Below are 15,823 nucleotides of genomic sequence, written 5' to 3' on the forward strand. Positions count from 1 at the left end.
CAGAAAAGTGCCTGTCGGATTTTGATCCACCCTGCGAGACCATCTGGAAAGCATCTGATTAGTAAAGTCTTCATTTTTAAGCGTGACCCCAAACACAGCACTGTCAGTCATGGATCAGCCTCCCCAGTGTCCGGACCTCAACATGATCACAAGAACAGAAACATCCAAAGAAGAGCTTTGAATGTTCTTCATTAGCCCGGAGGACTGTTCCTGAACACTACTTAAAGAAATACCTGAGAGCGTTCAGGCTGTGGTCATACAAACACTGAGTTTCAGGCTTGTTATAATTGGTATATGTACATATGTACATGGACTATATTTCCAAATAGGTTTACATGTTTCAATAAATCATCTATTTTACTACTGAAATGTAAAGAAATGAGCGTTGGCTTGAGAATTTGGACGAACGTAATATGAAGTCTGAGTTTGATTATCAATGATAATTATTATTATCGGCATAAACCTTTAAAAAAATGTTCTTTAATTCAGTCTTTCGCTGTGCTCTGCAGCAGCTTTAACTTGGGACCAGTGTGGTGTGGAAGTTGCCGTGGTTACGCAGACTTAATTTCATTTACAGGTTCAAAAAGACAGTCAAAGCAAATACATCTGGTCTTTGATGGTATAACAAGTTATTTATTTCAAACAATGTGAGAATACATAAAAAAGTAGAGCTGAGGTTTTAGCGCTGAAACATTTACTGAGTAAAACCTGCTCAATGCTCTTCTACGTTACCAACTACTTCTAACTGTATATACACATGTCTACAGTCACATATCACATGACCCCGAGCTCCGGCGCCACAACAAACTGTGCGGCTTAGCGTCGCTGTGAGCAAAGGTCATGGCAGCGTCACAGTTCAGGCAGCAGCGAAGAGATAATCCGTCTCCAAACGGATCTTTTTAGAGCGCTCGCTTTACGTGTGCAGCAGGAGGGGGTCTGTGAGGAGCTCAGACAGAAACGCTCGAGAGCTGCTGGTAGAAAGGCAACGAGGAAGAAGGAGAAGCAAAACAGGTCACCAGAGAGCAGCGTTTAGTGCAAGACCTCACCGGTCACATGGCTCAGTGAACGCTCTTCAGTGGGTTTAACGCCTCAGCACTCAGTGTGTCTGATGAGATTTTGGGAGTTTTCTACATCATCAGTGGGATCCCCCCCCTGAAAACCTAAATAAATAAATACACAATTAAATTTTAGTCAATAAATTACAAAAATGATTTTGAATTGTGGCAAATGACATAATTATGTGTGGCAATTATTTCATGGTTCATGCTTTAAAGGGGAGATGTTCTTTGGGCAGTTTTAGGCAGAGAACCATGTGATCATGAACTCAGGAGATCAGAAAGCTTAGAAGCAATGATGAAAACATATTACAGGTAATCACCGCACCTGAGAGTGCCGCAGGAAAGCTTCTTTCCATGAATCCAGATTTTATGACATTATACTGCTTAAAAGCTCCTTTGTAAACTCTGTCCCTGCCACTCGATGTCAGTGACAAACTCGCAACATTTACAAAAAGTAATCTAAATGTTTTTCCTTCTGCAAATGTGTCGTCTTCAAACACACAGATAAGTTCTGCATTTCCTTGTGGACAGTGTGAGTTTCACAGCAGGTGAACTGTAAGAGTGAGATGTTTTTTATGTTGTCATTTGTGCTTAGAAATATATAATCGTTTGCATGCTGATCAAAGTCACATCCTTATTAGGTCTGATAAGACTGTGTGAGAGGAAGCAGCCTTGACGTTGTAATTCCATTATAGCTGTTGATACCAGACTGTTCTGTTTCTTGATGTGCAAGACCTTTACATGTGTATTTGAGATATGACCTATTGCAACTTCCTGTTTTTATAGTTTAGTAAGACGCTTACTTCTACTACTTCTATGTCTATGTATAGTATGGCTGGAAACACACACACACATGCACCTACACACACAGAATACAGACACTGATGTTGTTCAGATATGACTGTTTGAGAATGTCCTGTGTATTTGTAATTGCATATTCATGAATGATTGCTTGCTGAGAATAACAAGGGCTGTAGCGAAGGAATCAGTTGAAGTTGGCTGAGTTCAGGTGAAGGAATCTTTTCCTCAACTTTGGCTGACTTCCCTCGCGAGCCACAAACACGGAGAGTGCCTTCTTGCCTTGTTTGTCGTGCAGTTGTTGGTCTCGCGTTCCAGCGGGTTTTGTGCCCAGATAAACCCAACATGAACGCAGACCGATGAAGCTCAGCAGCAGAATCTTGTTAAAAATCTCAGTTTTCTTGTAGCTTAACATAACTTTAATTAGCTTTCATCCTCCTGTTTGTTAAAACCAGGAGTAATCCACAGCACGGCGAGGAGGCTGGCAGCTCTCCTGTGTGGGCCCCCGAAGGTCCGCCTGGTGGGATGGGAGAGCCTGTAGCACCCAGAGGACGCCCGAGGGTCCTCTAATAGGATTACAGGTGAGTCCGATGGGTTTCCAAAGAGGGAATTAGGCTGTGTTAAAGTCAGAGGCGGGAGCCGCAGGGCAGAGGCCGAAACGCCACCTCTATGTTCTCCTCCATGATGATGTCGAAGCGGCACATCAAAGGCCTGAAGGAGAAAAAAATGTATCTGTTAATACAAACTGTAGCCTTTGAAGTGGACTTATTCTGCTTTTCCTTCGTCTCCTGTTCCAGTGCAATATCAAACATGGCCAAAGTGTCAAATAATGTCGGCGTATTTACAGGTAATCCCAGTTTTTTTGTATATATATGTGTACATATATATACATATATATATATACAAATATATATACATATATATATGTGTACATATATATATGTATATATATGTACACATATGTAGCCTACGTCTCCTTAAAGCCTACGTCTCCTTAGAGGCGTAGGCTTTGGAGAACAACAGTTTAGTTTTGTTTCCTTTTAGGATGTCATAGGTCAGACTGAGAGAGACACCTCCACATAGATTTTGAGACAGTTTATCTTCTAAGACTGGTTCCTATTCAGAAACACCAAAACTGATCCACCGACCTCTCAGGAAGCTCCAGTGGCGTGAAGCGGACTCGCAGCAGCCGGATTTTGTAGCGAGGCCCGATGACGTTGCCGGTGTTGATTCGTAGGGAGATCTTCTGGATGTGCTGCAGATCCTCATCGAACTGGGCCAGCAGCCGCGTGGAGGTGTACTGCTCAAACCGGAGCAGCTTACTGTGCGCAGAGACGAGGAGACCGTAAGGTTTAACTCATTAATTTAAAGTCTGTATTTGTGTGTTTATGTTGGAAAACAAGAAACAAAAAACTGAAAGATGACTTTTATCTCCTTTGCTAAGATTATCTATCTATCTATCTATCTATCTATCTATCTATCTATCTATCTATCTATCTATCTATCTATCTATCTATCTATCTATCTATCTATCTATCTATCTATCTATCTATGTCATTAAAGTCTTCATTGACTCAGAATTAAAATTTAAAGTCAACTATTTTCCTGCTTTTCATAAATCCAGTCTGTGTGAAACAGCAGAAAGACTCACTGGTCTATTCGGGCCTCTGTGACGTTCCTGCCGCTGTGCAGCCGGATGTAGACGACCCCCCAGCGCAGGTACTGGTTCCATGTCACCATGTCCACTCTGTACATCAGCTCTGACACACACGGGACACACAATCCAACAAAACACTCAATCATCACTCCTTTCTGTTAAAAGGTCCTAAAATATTTTTTCTTAAAAAAGTCCAAGCACATATTGTAGGTGGGGTCCCACAGTGGGGTCAGCATCCACAGAGTCCAAATCCTTCTTTAACTCTCTGATGTCCAAGTCCTAACCTCAAATCCTTAACTCTGTGCTCACACACACACACGCACACGCACACACACACGCGCGCGCACGCACACACACACACACACACGCGCACGCACACACACGCGCGCGCACACGCAAACGCGCACACACGCGCGCGCGCACACGCGCACACACACGCACGCACGCACGCACGCACGCACGCACGCACACACACACACATACACTGATATGCACACACTGATCCCCCCTCCCTTTCCAAATGCCTTCGACGCTTGTGCCCTACCGGGGGAAGATAGCAGTCGACTGGACCAGCGCAGACACGCTGCAGGACCAGATGCGCTGTCTACAGCGGCTCTCTTACCCTTTACCCGCCCCTGTTGCTTGTCTTGTGTTTCTATAGTGTATTGATAGTCATGTGCTTTTTGTGCTGAGGTGTTTTTTCTGTTATCAAACTGTTCTCCCACTAGGAGCTCAGTCTGAGTGGAGTCTTTTTCTCCTCCTCTTACCTCATGTAGTGTATTTTCGTTGTTTTTTCCTATCAGCCTACCTTTCTGACATGTCTCCTCAATGTGATGTTTGTGTAAAGTTGGTCAGCAGGTTCCTTTGTAAGTGCGCATGCGCCATTAGCGTGCTGCCTGCTGTAACCCTAATTTCCCTCGGGATTAATAAAGTATTCTGATTCTGATAACCACCAGGGCAAGTCTGTGCTGCAGCTGCGACTCACTATAGGAGGACGTCGCTCCCAGTGTTAGGGGCATTGAACGCATCCTACAGCGAAATTCCATTCTTTTCAAAGTCTGCTTCACCTGAGACGTGAATTTTTATGAGGTTCGTGTGTCATACTTACTCTTGTAGGGCAGCGCGTCGGTGGTGCTGAAGAAGACTTTGGTCTGTCCGAGCTGCTGCAGAGTCTCCCTCCACGGGCTGACGTCATAACCTGCAGGTGAAGCGTACAGGTGTTAAGATCAGGTGCCTGATAGATGTCCAGCATCTTAATGAAACAAATACGAACACTTTCTGTGAGTTACTGGTCGCTAAGTAGCAGGTTATCACTGACGACTAGCTCATCAGCGCCCCCTGATGCACCCCAGCAGACCTGCAGCTAATTTCTGTGAACAGGCTTCTTTAAATCTGCGCTGTTTAAAGCTTCAGAACCAATAGGTGTCGTCACAATGGTGGCTCCATCTTTTATATACAGTCTATTAGTCTGCAGCCGAGATCTAATTCTGTTTTCTCTGAAGCATCACTTAAATTTAGATTCCTTGAAATGCGTGCAGAATCGCACGTAGAGCAAATTTAAACTCAGATGAACTTTCCTGATTGAGACGATGGAAAACTTGCTCACTTATTAAGCCAAGTTCTGGATTAACGGGATTAATTGCAGAGTATTTATCTGCAGGGGAAGAACAGCTTTTGTAAACATTATGTAGCAGGAGATTGATTATTTTCTTAATCGTTTCCCTCTCACGGTCATTCAGTGTCAGCACCCACCGAGTATGGGGCAGGAGGCCGGTTTGAAGGTCTCGCACTGCAGACAGCGGGCGTCCAGGAAGTCGCTGTAGGACGAGCAGGGGTAACCGGTGAGGGTGCAGGTTCGGTTCAGAGCGCACAGGAACAGGAAGACGGAGCGCTGATGGTCACACACAAAGTAAGATTTACCTGGAGGACAGAGATCACACTGCGCTCAGCACATGTGTGTTATTTAATGTGTGTGTGTGTCTCCCTAGTTTGTGTGTGGGCTCACCTGAAAAGATGGTTTTGGGACACCCCGGCTGGTCGGCGCCTCCGTTGGCGTAGAAGTCAATGTGGCCATGAGCTCCTCTCAGTCCAAAGGCTGCGCACGGAGAGCACAGCGTGTAACACAGCGACTCTTACATGAGGTCACGAAGGTTTATTGCTTTTTAATAAATACTTTCTAGGTTCATAGAAAGGTAAGACGTGTTAAATAATAACTAGAATTAATTAAAATTATATTAACATTTTCATTCAGTTATATAACTATATTTATATAACTTGCTACTAATAATTTAAGAAAAAAACAATGTTTATAAACAGAATTATCTCTACTTCTAATGCCAACCCTTTTTTATTAAAAAAAAATGTGGAATATTTCCAAATAACAGTAATAATAATAGTAATTCATAATAATATTCATGCTTTTAGTTTATGTAAAAGCATATTAATACAAATAAGTAAAATATAATTAAATATATGTCTGAATAATTTATGATCAGTAAATACATGTATTCATCTATAAATAAAATGATTTATTGTAAAAGAAGGAAAGAGATTTGAATGATTTACCAGCTAATAACGTAAAAACATTTTTAGGGATGTGGGTCTGATCAATAGAAGATCCTATAAGAGCTGCTGTGTGACCTCACAGGCAACACTAGTGTTTGTAAATTAACAGATTTTGTTTATTGTTCCTCACACCATGACAACTAAAAGCTATTTCTTTTCCAGTTGCTTTCTTTGTGTGTAAATGATCAAAGTAAAAAGGGTCAATATTAAAATGATATTAAATCACTATTTAAATTATTATTAATTCTGCGTTAGATGCTTACAGTTCATGTCGGTGTGAAGGACGTCCACAAACATGGCGTCCGAGGGGTCCAGCCTCTCCTCCGGCGTGGCCCTGGTGAACATCGGTCCAGCAGGGTCCAGACCTGGAGAAGAGGAAGGAAAGAAGGGAGGAAGGAAAGAAGCAAGGAGGTATGTGAGTGCTTTTGTAGTTTTCCGCCTGCTCACTCCACAGCGCTGCTTTCATTAAACTGAAAGGTTAAGAACATCTGTCATAAATACATGATAATGAAGTACATTTACTCGCATACTGCACCGCTCTGAGTACTTTATTTTACCTGTGATACGGCCAATCTTCCCCTTCAGGTTTGCTCCCACAAAACCAGCCAGGTGAGCTCCCAGACTGACACCGATCAGGTGAACTGAGCTCAGAGAGGCTCCTTCAGCCTGTGGGCACAAAAGCTCAGCGTTACAGGTGAGGTATAACTCTGTCATAAAGACCTTTTAAGTATACAGGATAATAAAGGACATGACAGAACTGCTGATTTTCACACAGACATGTCTTCTAATCTCTTTAATAAAATTTAATGTGCCCACACAGTGGCGGAAATACCAAAAGCACCAAAACTTAGATCCATTCTTAAGTACTTGAAGGACCTGTAACCTGGGAAATATTTAATACTTGTCATTTAAAAACATCTGTAGACTGGCTGAACTGGTAATTCTAGGCTTTGAGCCGGACTTCTTGGGTAGAGAAATGGATTTGGTGCCATTTAGAGCATTTTAATGTATGTTTCTGATAAATAACACATTAGTTGAATGAACAATCTGTCCAAAGTTTGTAAAGTTTTATGTATTCTGCTTTGTGTCTTTGCATTGCATTGGTACACTTTGCCAACTGAGACTACTAGAAACAACTTGAACCATGGCCACTGCTGGCTCTAATAATCCTAGATGGTGAGAACCGTGAAGCTAAAGTGGACATTCATATCTCAAACCTATGAGTGATGCTGCTTCTATTGGTCTATTGGTTCAACAATAGACTGCAGGATGATTACAGGAAGGGAAAATAAAGGTCTGGGCTGAAGGTCTGTCTCACCTCCATCGTCATGATGAAGCCCGTCAGGTTGAGAGCGGCCTCTCTGGTGTAACTCACAGCAGTGAAGTAGTTGAGGTTGGCTGCCCCTTTGTTCCAGTCCACCACGATGATGTTCATGTCTTCCTGCTCTGCTAGCAGGTGGACTATGTGGTTAATCCAGATAGGGGGCGCGCCGGTGGGCCGGTAGCCATGGATGACAAAGGCGGTGGGACGGGAGAGGCTGAAGAGTGGCTGGGAGGACAGGTGGTGGTGGTTCAGTTCGCGGCCACAGTCGAGGTTGGAGCGAGTGTAGAGCAGGAGCCGCACATACAGGGTGGTTCCCACGAAGCAGTGGGTCAGGTCGAGGTCGGTGAAGTTATCACAAGATTCGCCTGCTTCACTTTCCTCCTGGCCTGGAGTCACAACATGGAAGATCAGGAAGTTGTATTGCAAACTCAACTTTTACAGCTGAATTCAGGTTTTATGTAGAATTAAAATGAAAAACGGGTCCAAAGTTTCTACAGGCTACAGTGGGAATATTTGTTTCATCCATTTCAGTTTAGTAGATTTTTATATCGTTTTAAAGCTAAGGCACTAAAAAATTTCAAGGTAAAGAGTCAATGATACTAATGAGCCCCAACAATCAGTCTGACTTCTGTAGACCGCAGCTCTACAGGAATACCACTTTTTGTAGCTAAATAACAGCTTCAAGCAGACAGCCAGTGTCATCATCCTGGATGATTCACAAACTGAATCATAGATTCAGGCTGACATTAGAGGCACAATCCACAGACAGACAGTAACAGGTTCAAAAACTGAAACTGCAGCAGTTTGAAAGTCATTTCATTTTTTAGCTTCTTCACATTACTTTGGATTGTGTTAAATGAAAAATAAAGACTATTAATGACTCCATCCATCCATCCATCTTCATCCGCTTATCCGAGGTCGGGTCGCGGGGGTAGCAGCCTAAGCAAAGAGGTCCAGACCTCCCTCTCCCCAGCCACCTCCTCCAGCTTGTCCGGGGGAATACCAAGGCGTTCCCAGGCCAGCCGAGAGATATAATCTCTCCAGCGTGTCCTGGGTCTGCCCCGGGGCCTCCTCCCGGTGGGACATGCCTGGAACACCTCGCCCAGGAGGCGCCCAGGGGGCATCCTTGCCAGATGCCCGAACCACCTCAGCTGACTCCTTTCGATGTGGAGCAGCAGCTGCTCTACTCTAAGCCCCTCCCGGATGGCCGAACTTCTCACCCTATCTCTAAGGGAGAGGCCAGCCACCCTTCGGAGGAAGCTCATTTCCGCCGCTTGTATCCGCGATCTCGTTCTTTCGGTCACTACCCACAGCTCGTGGCCATAGGTGAGGGTAGGGACGTAGATCGACCGGTAAATTGAGAGCTTCGCTTTTACACTCAGCTCCCTCTTCACCACGACTGACCGGTGCAGCGTCCGCATTACTGCAGCCGCAGCCCCAATCCGTCTGTCGATCTCCAGCTCCCTTCTCCCATCACTCGCGAACAAGACCCCGAGATACTTGAACTCCTCCACTTGGGGCAGGAACTCATCCCCGACCCGGAGTGGGCACTCCACCCTTTTCCGGCTGAGAACCATGGCCTCAGATTTGGAGGTGCTGATCCTCATTCCCGCTGCGTTACACTCGGCTGCGAACCGCTCCAGTGCGAGCTGGAGGCCCTCACCCGATGAAGCCAACAGAACCACATCATCCGCAAAAATCAGAGATGAGATTCTGAGGCCACCAAAGCGAAAGCCCTCCGCCACTTGGCTCTATTAATGACTCATTTTATGTTATTATGTAATAAATGGTTTTGAATTCAGATAATAGCCTATCTACTGACAGGTTTGCTAGTTAGAGTTAATTAATTAATTAAAAGTAAGATTTAGTTAGTTAGCTTAAGCTAACTAGCTTAAGCCAAAATACTGTCATCAGCAGTGTTGTTTCATTTTACACACTCGTCCCTCTACAAATAAACCATAAAATAAAAAACATCTCAAACTGCTTGCTAAAACCAATGATTAATGTTGTGTTGCGGTCTACGTCTTAAATTAACATTAGCTACATGCTAAAGCTAGCTAGTCAGCTTTGTAGAATCAGAATCAGAATCAGAATCAGAATCAGAAAGGGGTTTATTGCCAAATGTTGAGCAGGTTTACAACATTAGGAAATTGCTGCGGTGCTTCAGTGCAAACATAGTGTCATAAATAGCACTTAAATAGACATGAAAAAATAAAAGTAGGGATAAGAATTAAAAGTGCTACGTAGAAAGATATGTGCATGAGCTATACATGAGATATATACATGAGAATAAGAATTAAGAGTGCTACGTTGAAAGATATATACATGGGTGCAGGTGGTGATCAGTGCCAAACATGGAATGATGCAGTGACACAGCGTAGGGTCATGTGTTAGTGGTGGGAACAGTCATACGGTTATTGTTCATGTGTCCAACAGCAGAGGGGAAGAAACTGTTCTTATGGCGAGAGGTTCTGGTGCGAATGGACCGGAGCCTCCTGCCTGAGGGCAGCAGGTCAAACAGACTGTGTCCAGGGTGAGAAGGGTCAGCTGAGATCCGAGCTGCACGCCGCAGTGTCCTGGAGGTGTACAGGTCCTGCAAAGATGGGAGTCTGCAGCCAATCACCTTCTCAGCAGAGCGCACAACACGCTGCAGTCTCTGTTTGTCCCTGATAGTGGCTCCAGCGTACCACACGGTGATGGAGGAGGTGAGGATGGACTCGATGATTGCAGTGTAGAACTGCATCATCGTCCGTGTTGGCAGGTTGAATTTCTTCAGCTGCCTCAGGAAGTACATCCTCTGCTGGGCTTTCTTGATGACGGAGGTGATGGTGGGCTCCCACTTCAGGTCCTGGGTGATGGTGGTACCCAGGAAGCGGAATGAGTCCACAGAGGTGATGGGGGTGTCAGTCAGGATGATGGGGGGGAGTGGGGGAGTAGTTATATAAATGAGCTGATTTATGCAGCCAGTGACAAAATATAGGATTTGTTAGTGCCTTTTTTGAATTAATAAAGTGTAGACAGTCTCTGTAGTACTTCTTTTGTAGTTTGCAGAAACATTAGCCTAATATTAGCTTAACACAGATGCTATTTCTATTTTAGTAACAACTTTTGTCGGACCGCTACATGAATTGGGACTTGACAGTCTAAACCTTCTGGGACTGTATTCTCCTATTGAACTTGTTCCATCTCAGAGGAGAGATGAAAGGTATTTTTGTTTTCCATAATAATTTGTGAAAACTTCATCTGTCATAAATCACAGATAACTGAGCAAAGAAACTTTTTGAGCTCATTTTTTTTTTGCTAAATTTGGTCTGAATATGAAGTAGAAACATTTTCTTCTGCAAATATGATATAAAGTTGAGTTTAAAGATGGCCTGTTATGTTTTTCCTCATTTAATTTACACAAATAATCCCCAGTCTAAATGTACTGCTTCACACAGAGGGGACAACCTTAGGCACAGAAGCCCCACCCATCTGATGCTTGAACCTTCTGATTAAAAGGGGCTTCCAATCACAGTGAGGGACGGAATAAATTCCTCGTTTCAGACAGACACAGGATGAATTGAGGGGCTACACTCAGGTCCAGTATGAGATAAATTAGGATTATTTTGCTCTCTGAACTTTGCAATACTATTGTAGATATATTTGTATATTTTATCTTTTTTGAATTGGGACTGCTCATATGTATATAGTGCCGCAGAACTGTGCACCTTACCGCCCCTCTCTTTTCCCACGTCTGCGCGTCTCATCGTACATGTGCATATTGACAATAAAAGGTATTCTATTCTATTCTATTCTATTCTAGTAAAGCTAAAAATGAGCTTAATGTCCACTTTAAACCCACACCTGATGGCAAGTGTTGTCTTGCGTGCCCTAGCTTATGTATTGCTAATTTCTTGACACATTTTCTGTCACTGGACTGATGCAATGACTGATATTTGTCCCCTACAAATATAAGAAGCATTTATTGACCCATGCAGGCAGCTCAAAATAAAACAACAGAGTGTAAATTTGGCTGTTGTTAGCCACCTTGTTTTTTTTTGTTTTCTTTTAAGCACCCGGCTGTGAGAGAATGTTCTCATGACCAGGTCAAAGGTCATTAGATTAGTTTACAGTTCAGTGCACCTGTAAGCGCTTGGATCAGGTCTGTTTTTCCGATAGTGACGCTGGGTGTTAGTTTAGCCTCTTTAGCTCTGTGCTGATTAATCTCAGATAGCAGGGAGTCTCATTAGCTTGTTTAAAGTGTCTGTAGCCTGCATGTTGTCAACTATACAGACTGTGAAGCACTTAGTGTAACTGGGTTATAACCATGCTTATTATTAAAAGGTTTGTTGTTTGTGAGCCCTTTCCTCTAAAGACACTCATTCATGATTATCACCATCCTAATACAGAGGCTTAAGAAACCCAGTAGAGCGTTTTTAATTAAATTAGGAGAAATAAGTGAATACTTGTGAGTCAATCTGGGCTGCACCTTTACAGTTTTTGCAATCTCAGAGCTCTCTACAATCTGCCCAAACAGGATATTTTTAACGTGGGAGTTTGTGGGGCTTGACTCGTGTTTTGGAGCCAGCCTCTGGTGGACATTAGAAGCATTGCAGTTTTTGGTAACAGTTCCCCAATTTACAACAGCAATAATCATGTTCACAGCCTTGTAGAAAACCAGGTTTCAGTTCCTTCCATCACCTGCACATGGGGTGAATCTTATTATAATACACCCATCTGGATACTGGAATTAGGGGCACCTGGATTGACAGGTGTCTTGACGCTGGAAGCTTTACCTGTTAACTGTTTGCTAAGCCTCACCTTTGCTGGCTTGAGTCACTAAACTGGACCTCTGCACAGTGTTTGTGCTGCAAAAAGCCTGCACGAAGTCATCTCAGACTCAGTTAGCGTGCTAAATGTTAGACTTCATGACAGCACAATTAGAACAGACTGATCAAGTATAGAAATTATTTGAAAGAGTTGCCAGGAGAAAGGCTCTTCTCTCTAAAAAGAACGTGACAGTGCAGCTTAGGTTTGCAAAACTGGAGATGTTTGACCATAATGCACAGCACCACATTTGGAGAAAACCAATCATCACAAGCGCCTCATACCAGCTGTCAGCACGAAGGTGGAGGGCTGATGATTTGGGCACCGTGCAGTCAACCATGAACTCCTCTGTATACCAAAGTATTCTAGTCAAATGTAAGGCCATCTGTCTGACAGTCAAAGCTTGGCTGAAACTGGGTCATGCAACAGAGCAATGATCGCCAGCACAGCAGCACATCTACAACAGAGTGGCTGAAAAAGGAAAGAATAAAAGTGCTAAAGAGGTCCTAAAGAGAGCTGTGCATAGATGAATGTCCACAAACCTCAATCAACTGAAAAAACATTGTAAAGACTCCACAATCATGTGAGGCTAATAAAGCCAAACAGAAAACAGTTCATTCATATAGATTTATTACAGCTCTGCAACTGTGTCCATCTTTTATATACAGTCCAGATCAGTGTGCGTTATGAGTTGGGGGTTTGACTCCCTGTGTGAGCAGCTCTCCACACCTGAGCGCAACACTGCCCTCAATTGGATCAGGCTGCTATAAAAAAGCACTCATCCAATCAGCACCCACCCCACCCGGAACACACACACACACACACACACACACACACACACACACACACACACACACACACACACACACACACACACATTAGTAAACTATATCAATGAGTGGATAACAGGCTGCTTATTGACTTTAACACCACCAGACGGAAACTCCTCACTGGAGCAGAGTCGGTGTTCACTTCTGTTCCTCACACTTCAATGAACTCTTTCTCACTCCACAAACACTCAGAATGTCTGTTTCTGTTTATTTAGACAAACAGACACAATTATTTTTAACTTTATCTTGAAGATAAAGCTGAGCATAAATCAGGTTTAAGCTTTTGCTCTGTCGGAAAACTGGACTTTTCTTACCTTTGCAGAGCACAAGGAGCCCCAGCAGAGCCAGGAGCTTGCGGGACAGCATCCTTCTCATGACCACAGTGACGCAGAGACAACGATCAAGCCGAGGAGACTCGCTGTGAGGAAGGTACGATGCAGTGTGAGGACAACTGAAAGGAGGAGGGACTGCTGAGAGAGAGAATAGGGGAGGGAGGGAGGAGAGAGGAAAGGAGGTGGTGTCTTTACTTGGATCAGTTTCTAGAAGAGTGGAGAGAGGAAAAAACCAATGATCGTAAGAACACTAAACAAATGAGATAAAGGGAAGGAGCATGAGCTGATGGAATGAGGAAAGAAAGGACAGAGGAAGGAGGATTTGATTTGTGGTGAAAGGAAAATAAAATCATGTAATGTGATTTAAAAACGGTGAAAGCTTCAGAGCTTCAGGGCAGACGATCACTTCATAATCCAGGAATTAAATTTTACAAAACCTGACACCTCCTTTAATGTTTAGCACAATGAGCTAAAATGTCCCTTTTTTTTATATTTCTTTCAGTTAATAGAGTGAATAGAATAGAGAATCTCGCTTCCCAAGGGTGAAAAACATGGAAATCAATGATTCCAGAGGTGAAACAGCTGTTTCACCAAAATCATTTTCATTATATGTAAATAATTATTTGCATATATTTATACCTGCTGCACTAAACCAAACAATTGATGCTCCTGACTGAAACTCTGGGGTTAAGAAGTTATTGTGGAGATGAAAAGAAGTCAAGACGTTTTTCTTCCTCTCAAAGAAAAACTTTAACAAACTTTTCAGTTTTTAAAAAACTTGCTCCTGAATGGATCCAGATGCCGTCCAGGAGAACAAGTCCACTTCCTGTTAATTCCAAAAAGTTGATTCTGTTCATCTGGATGTAGCGTTTTTATGGGAGGAACATTTTGTCACTCATCCGAGTGACTTCTTCAGTCTCAGCTGACTGCCGGCTTCCAACCTTATAAACATTACCTTTGCACAATGACTGAAAACAGCCCACTGAAACGTTTCTCCCACTGATCGCTACGTCCAGATGAACAGAATCAAGTTTTGGGATTTACTTACCCGGATGATTGAGCATGCACTTCCTGTTAACTTTGTTGTACAGAAACTGGCTGCCATTCAGACAAGAGCACAGCAGGGGGCGCTTGTGAGATAGTCCCAAATGAATGGGAGTGAATGCAGCTAAAGGTGAAAGTGCTTAAGCCTGCTGTCACACCCATAGTGGGCGGATCTGCATGTCTCATTTAGCATAGACGCCCTTCCTCACGCAGCGTTCCCATTTATCCAGGTCTGTGACCGGTGCTTGCAGCACACGTGACTTATGACCCCCCATGTTGGCGCATCTCCTCTCAGAATCGAGTGAATGGACCTAAATTGCCAACATCATGATTAAGACTTGCCTCTGGGTGTCCACGGCGCTGGCGTGCGTTTTTACAAGAAAAAACACAAAACAATGACAAGAGTTTACAGAAGAAAAGTTAATAGGATCTTCATTCCTTCTGATCTCAAACACTCCCCCAATGAAACAGGAAGTTGTTCGCCATAATTATCCAGGTCACGTCTGTCCATGTGACCACTCAGACAGGCTTTGTTTGTGTGCAATGTTCCTCTTCTTCAGCCTAAACATCATTACATCCTCTTACTATACAAACAGCAAAGTGATCCTGAGGGAATCATAAAGTCTCAAGGACACAGTGTTTATGTTTTTCAAGAGATGAACTGATCAAAGGAGTAAACTAGAAGCGCTCCACAGTCAGGATGTGAGCTTCGTTTCTCCAAAAGCAGCCCTCAGATCTCTTTCTATGTGACCCTAAACAAATCCTTTCTTTCCCTTTCATTTTCATGCCTCTCTGTAAGAAAGGGTAGAAGTGTTTGTGTGATGATCTACTGTAAAAAAGAAATAAAGAATAAAAAGACCAAGCAGGCGGAGTTTAGCCTCTCAGTGTGGGTTTTATGTTGTGTCTGCAGATTTGAAGTTTCAAAGACAAATTTTGCAGCTCGTGCAGAAGGTTGAGCCTGTTGTGTTGCAAATTACCCTGCCAGCGAGGTGACCCACTGATTAGTGAGGGATGATTATGGGTGAAGTCAGAGACACCCACCCAGTGATGGGTAATAATAGCTCCACAGACTCTGACCACAGTGCACCCAGCCCATCCTGCTCTGTACTTGACATAAACACATGTAATTTACCATCTACAGAGAGCCGAGACCCAGAAGCAGCAGGGGACTCGGGAGAGGCAGAAGCAGAGAGCTACAGTAACGTCAGAGCTAAAATCATGCAATTAGTGGTGGAAACAGGAGCCTGCTTTACTGTTTAAATGCATGCAGTATGCGTAGAGAGTTTAATTAAACTGTTTCTAATCTAAGCAAGGGTTACATTCACAATTTTACTGGCACCACGAGATTTCAGTCATGAAAGAAAAATCGTACAGATTTGCTCTGTACTTGCCCTTTCAGAACTGCA

The 15,823-nt window shown here is 43.4% G+C and overlaps 1 protein-coding gene and 1 long non-coding RNA gene across 2 annotated transcripts; one reads left to right on the forward strand and one right to left on the reverse strand.

The window, feature by feature from the left end:
• Nucleotides 1–605: 605 nt before the first annotated feature.
• Nucleotides 606–13,487, reverse strand: lipib (lipase, member Ib). The gene is made up of 10 exons (XM_026180382.2): nt 13,356–13,487; nt 7,397–7,788; nt 6,636–6,744; nt 6,342–6,443; nt 5,519–5,608; nt 5,266–5,433; nt 4,622–4,711; nt 3,508–3,616; nt 3,005–3,178; nt 606–2,567 (listed from the first exon to the last, which is right to left on the reverse strand). Exons 1-10 carry the CDS (start codon nt 13,414–13,416, stop codon nt 2,483–2,485), a joined length of 1,380 nt encoding a protein of 459 aa, XP_026036167.2. The 5' UTR covers nt 13,417–13,487; the 3' UTR covers nt 606–2,482.
• On the forward strand, nt 6,334–13,470 carry LOC145431181 (uncharacterized). The gene is made up of 3 exons (XR_013911526.1): nt 6,334–6,489; nt 6,664–6,772; nt 13,364–13,470. It is a non-coding gene; the product is annotated as an uncharacterized LOC145431181 (long non-coding RNA).
• Nucleotides 13,488–15,823: the final 2,336 nt, after the last annotated feature.

This window comes from Astatotilapia calliptera, chromosome 9, assembly GCF_964374335.1.
Source record: "Astatotilapia calliptera chromosome 9, fAstCal68.1, whole genome shotgun sequence".
NCBI classification, from domain to species: Eukaryota; Metazoa; Chordata; class Actinopteri; order Cichliformes; family Cichlidae; genus Astatotilapia; species Astatotilapia calliptera.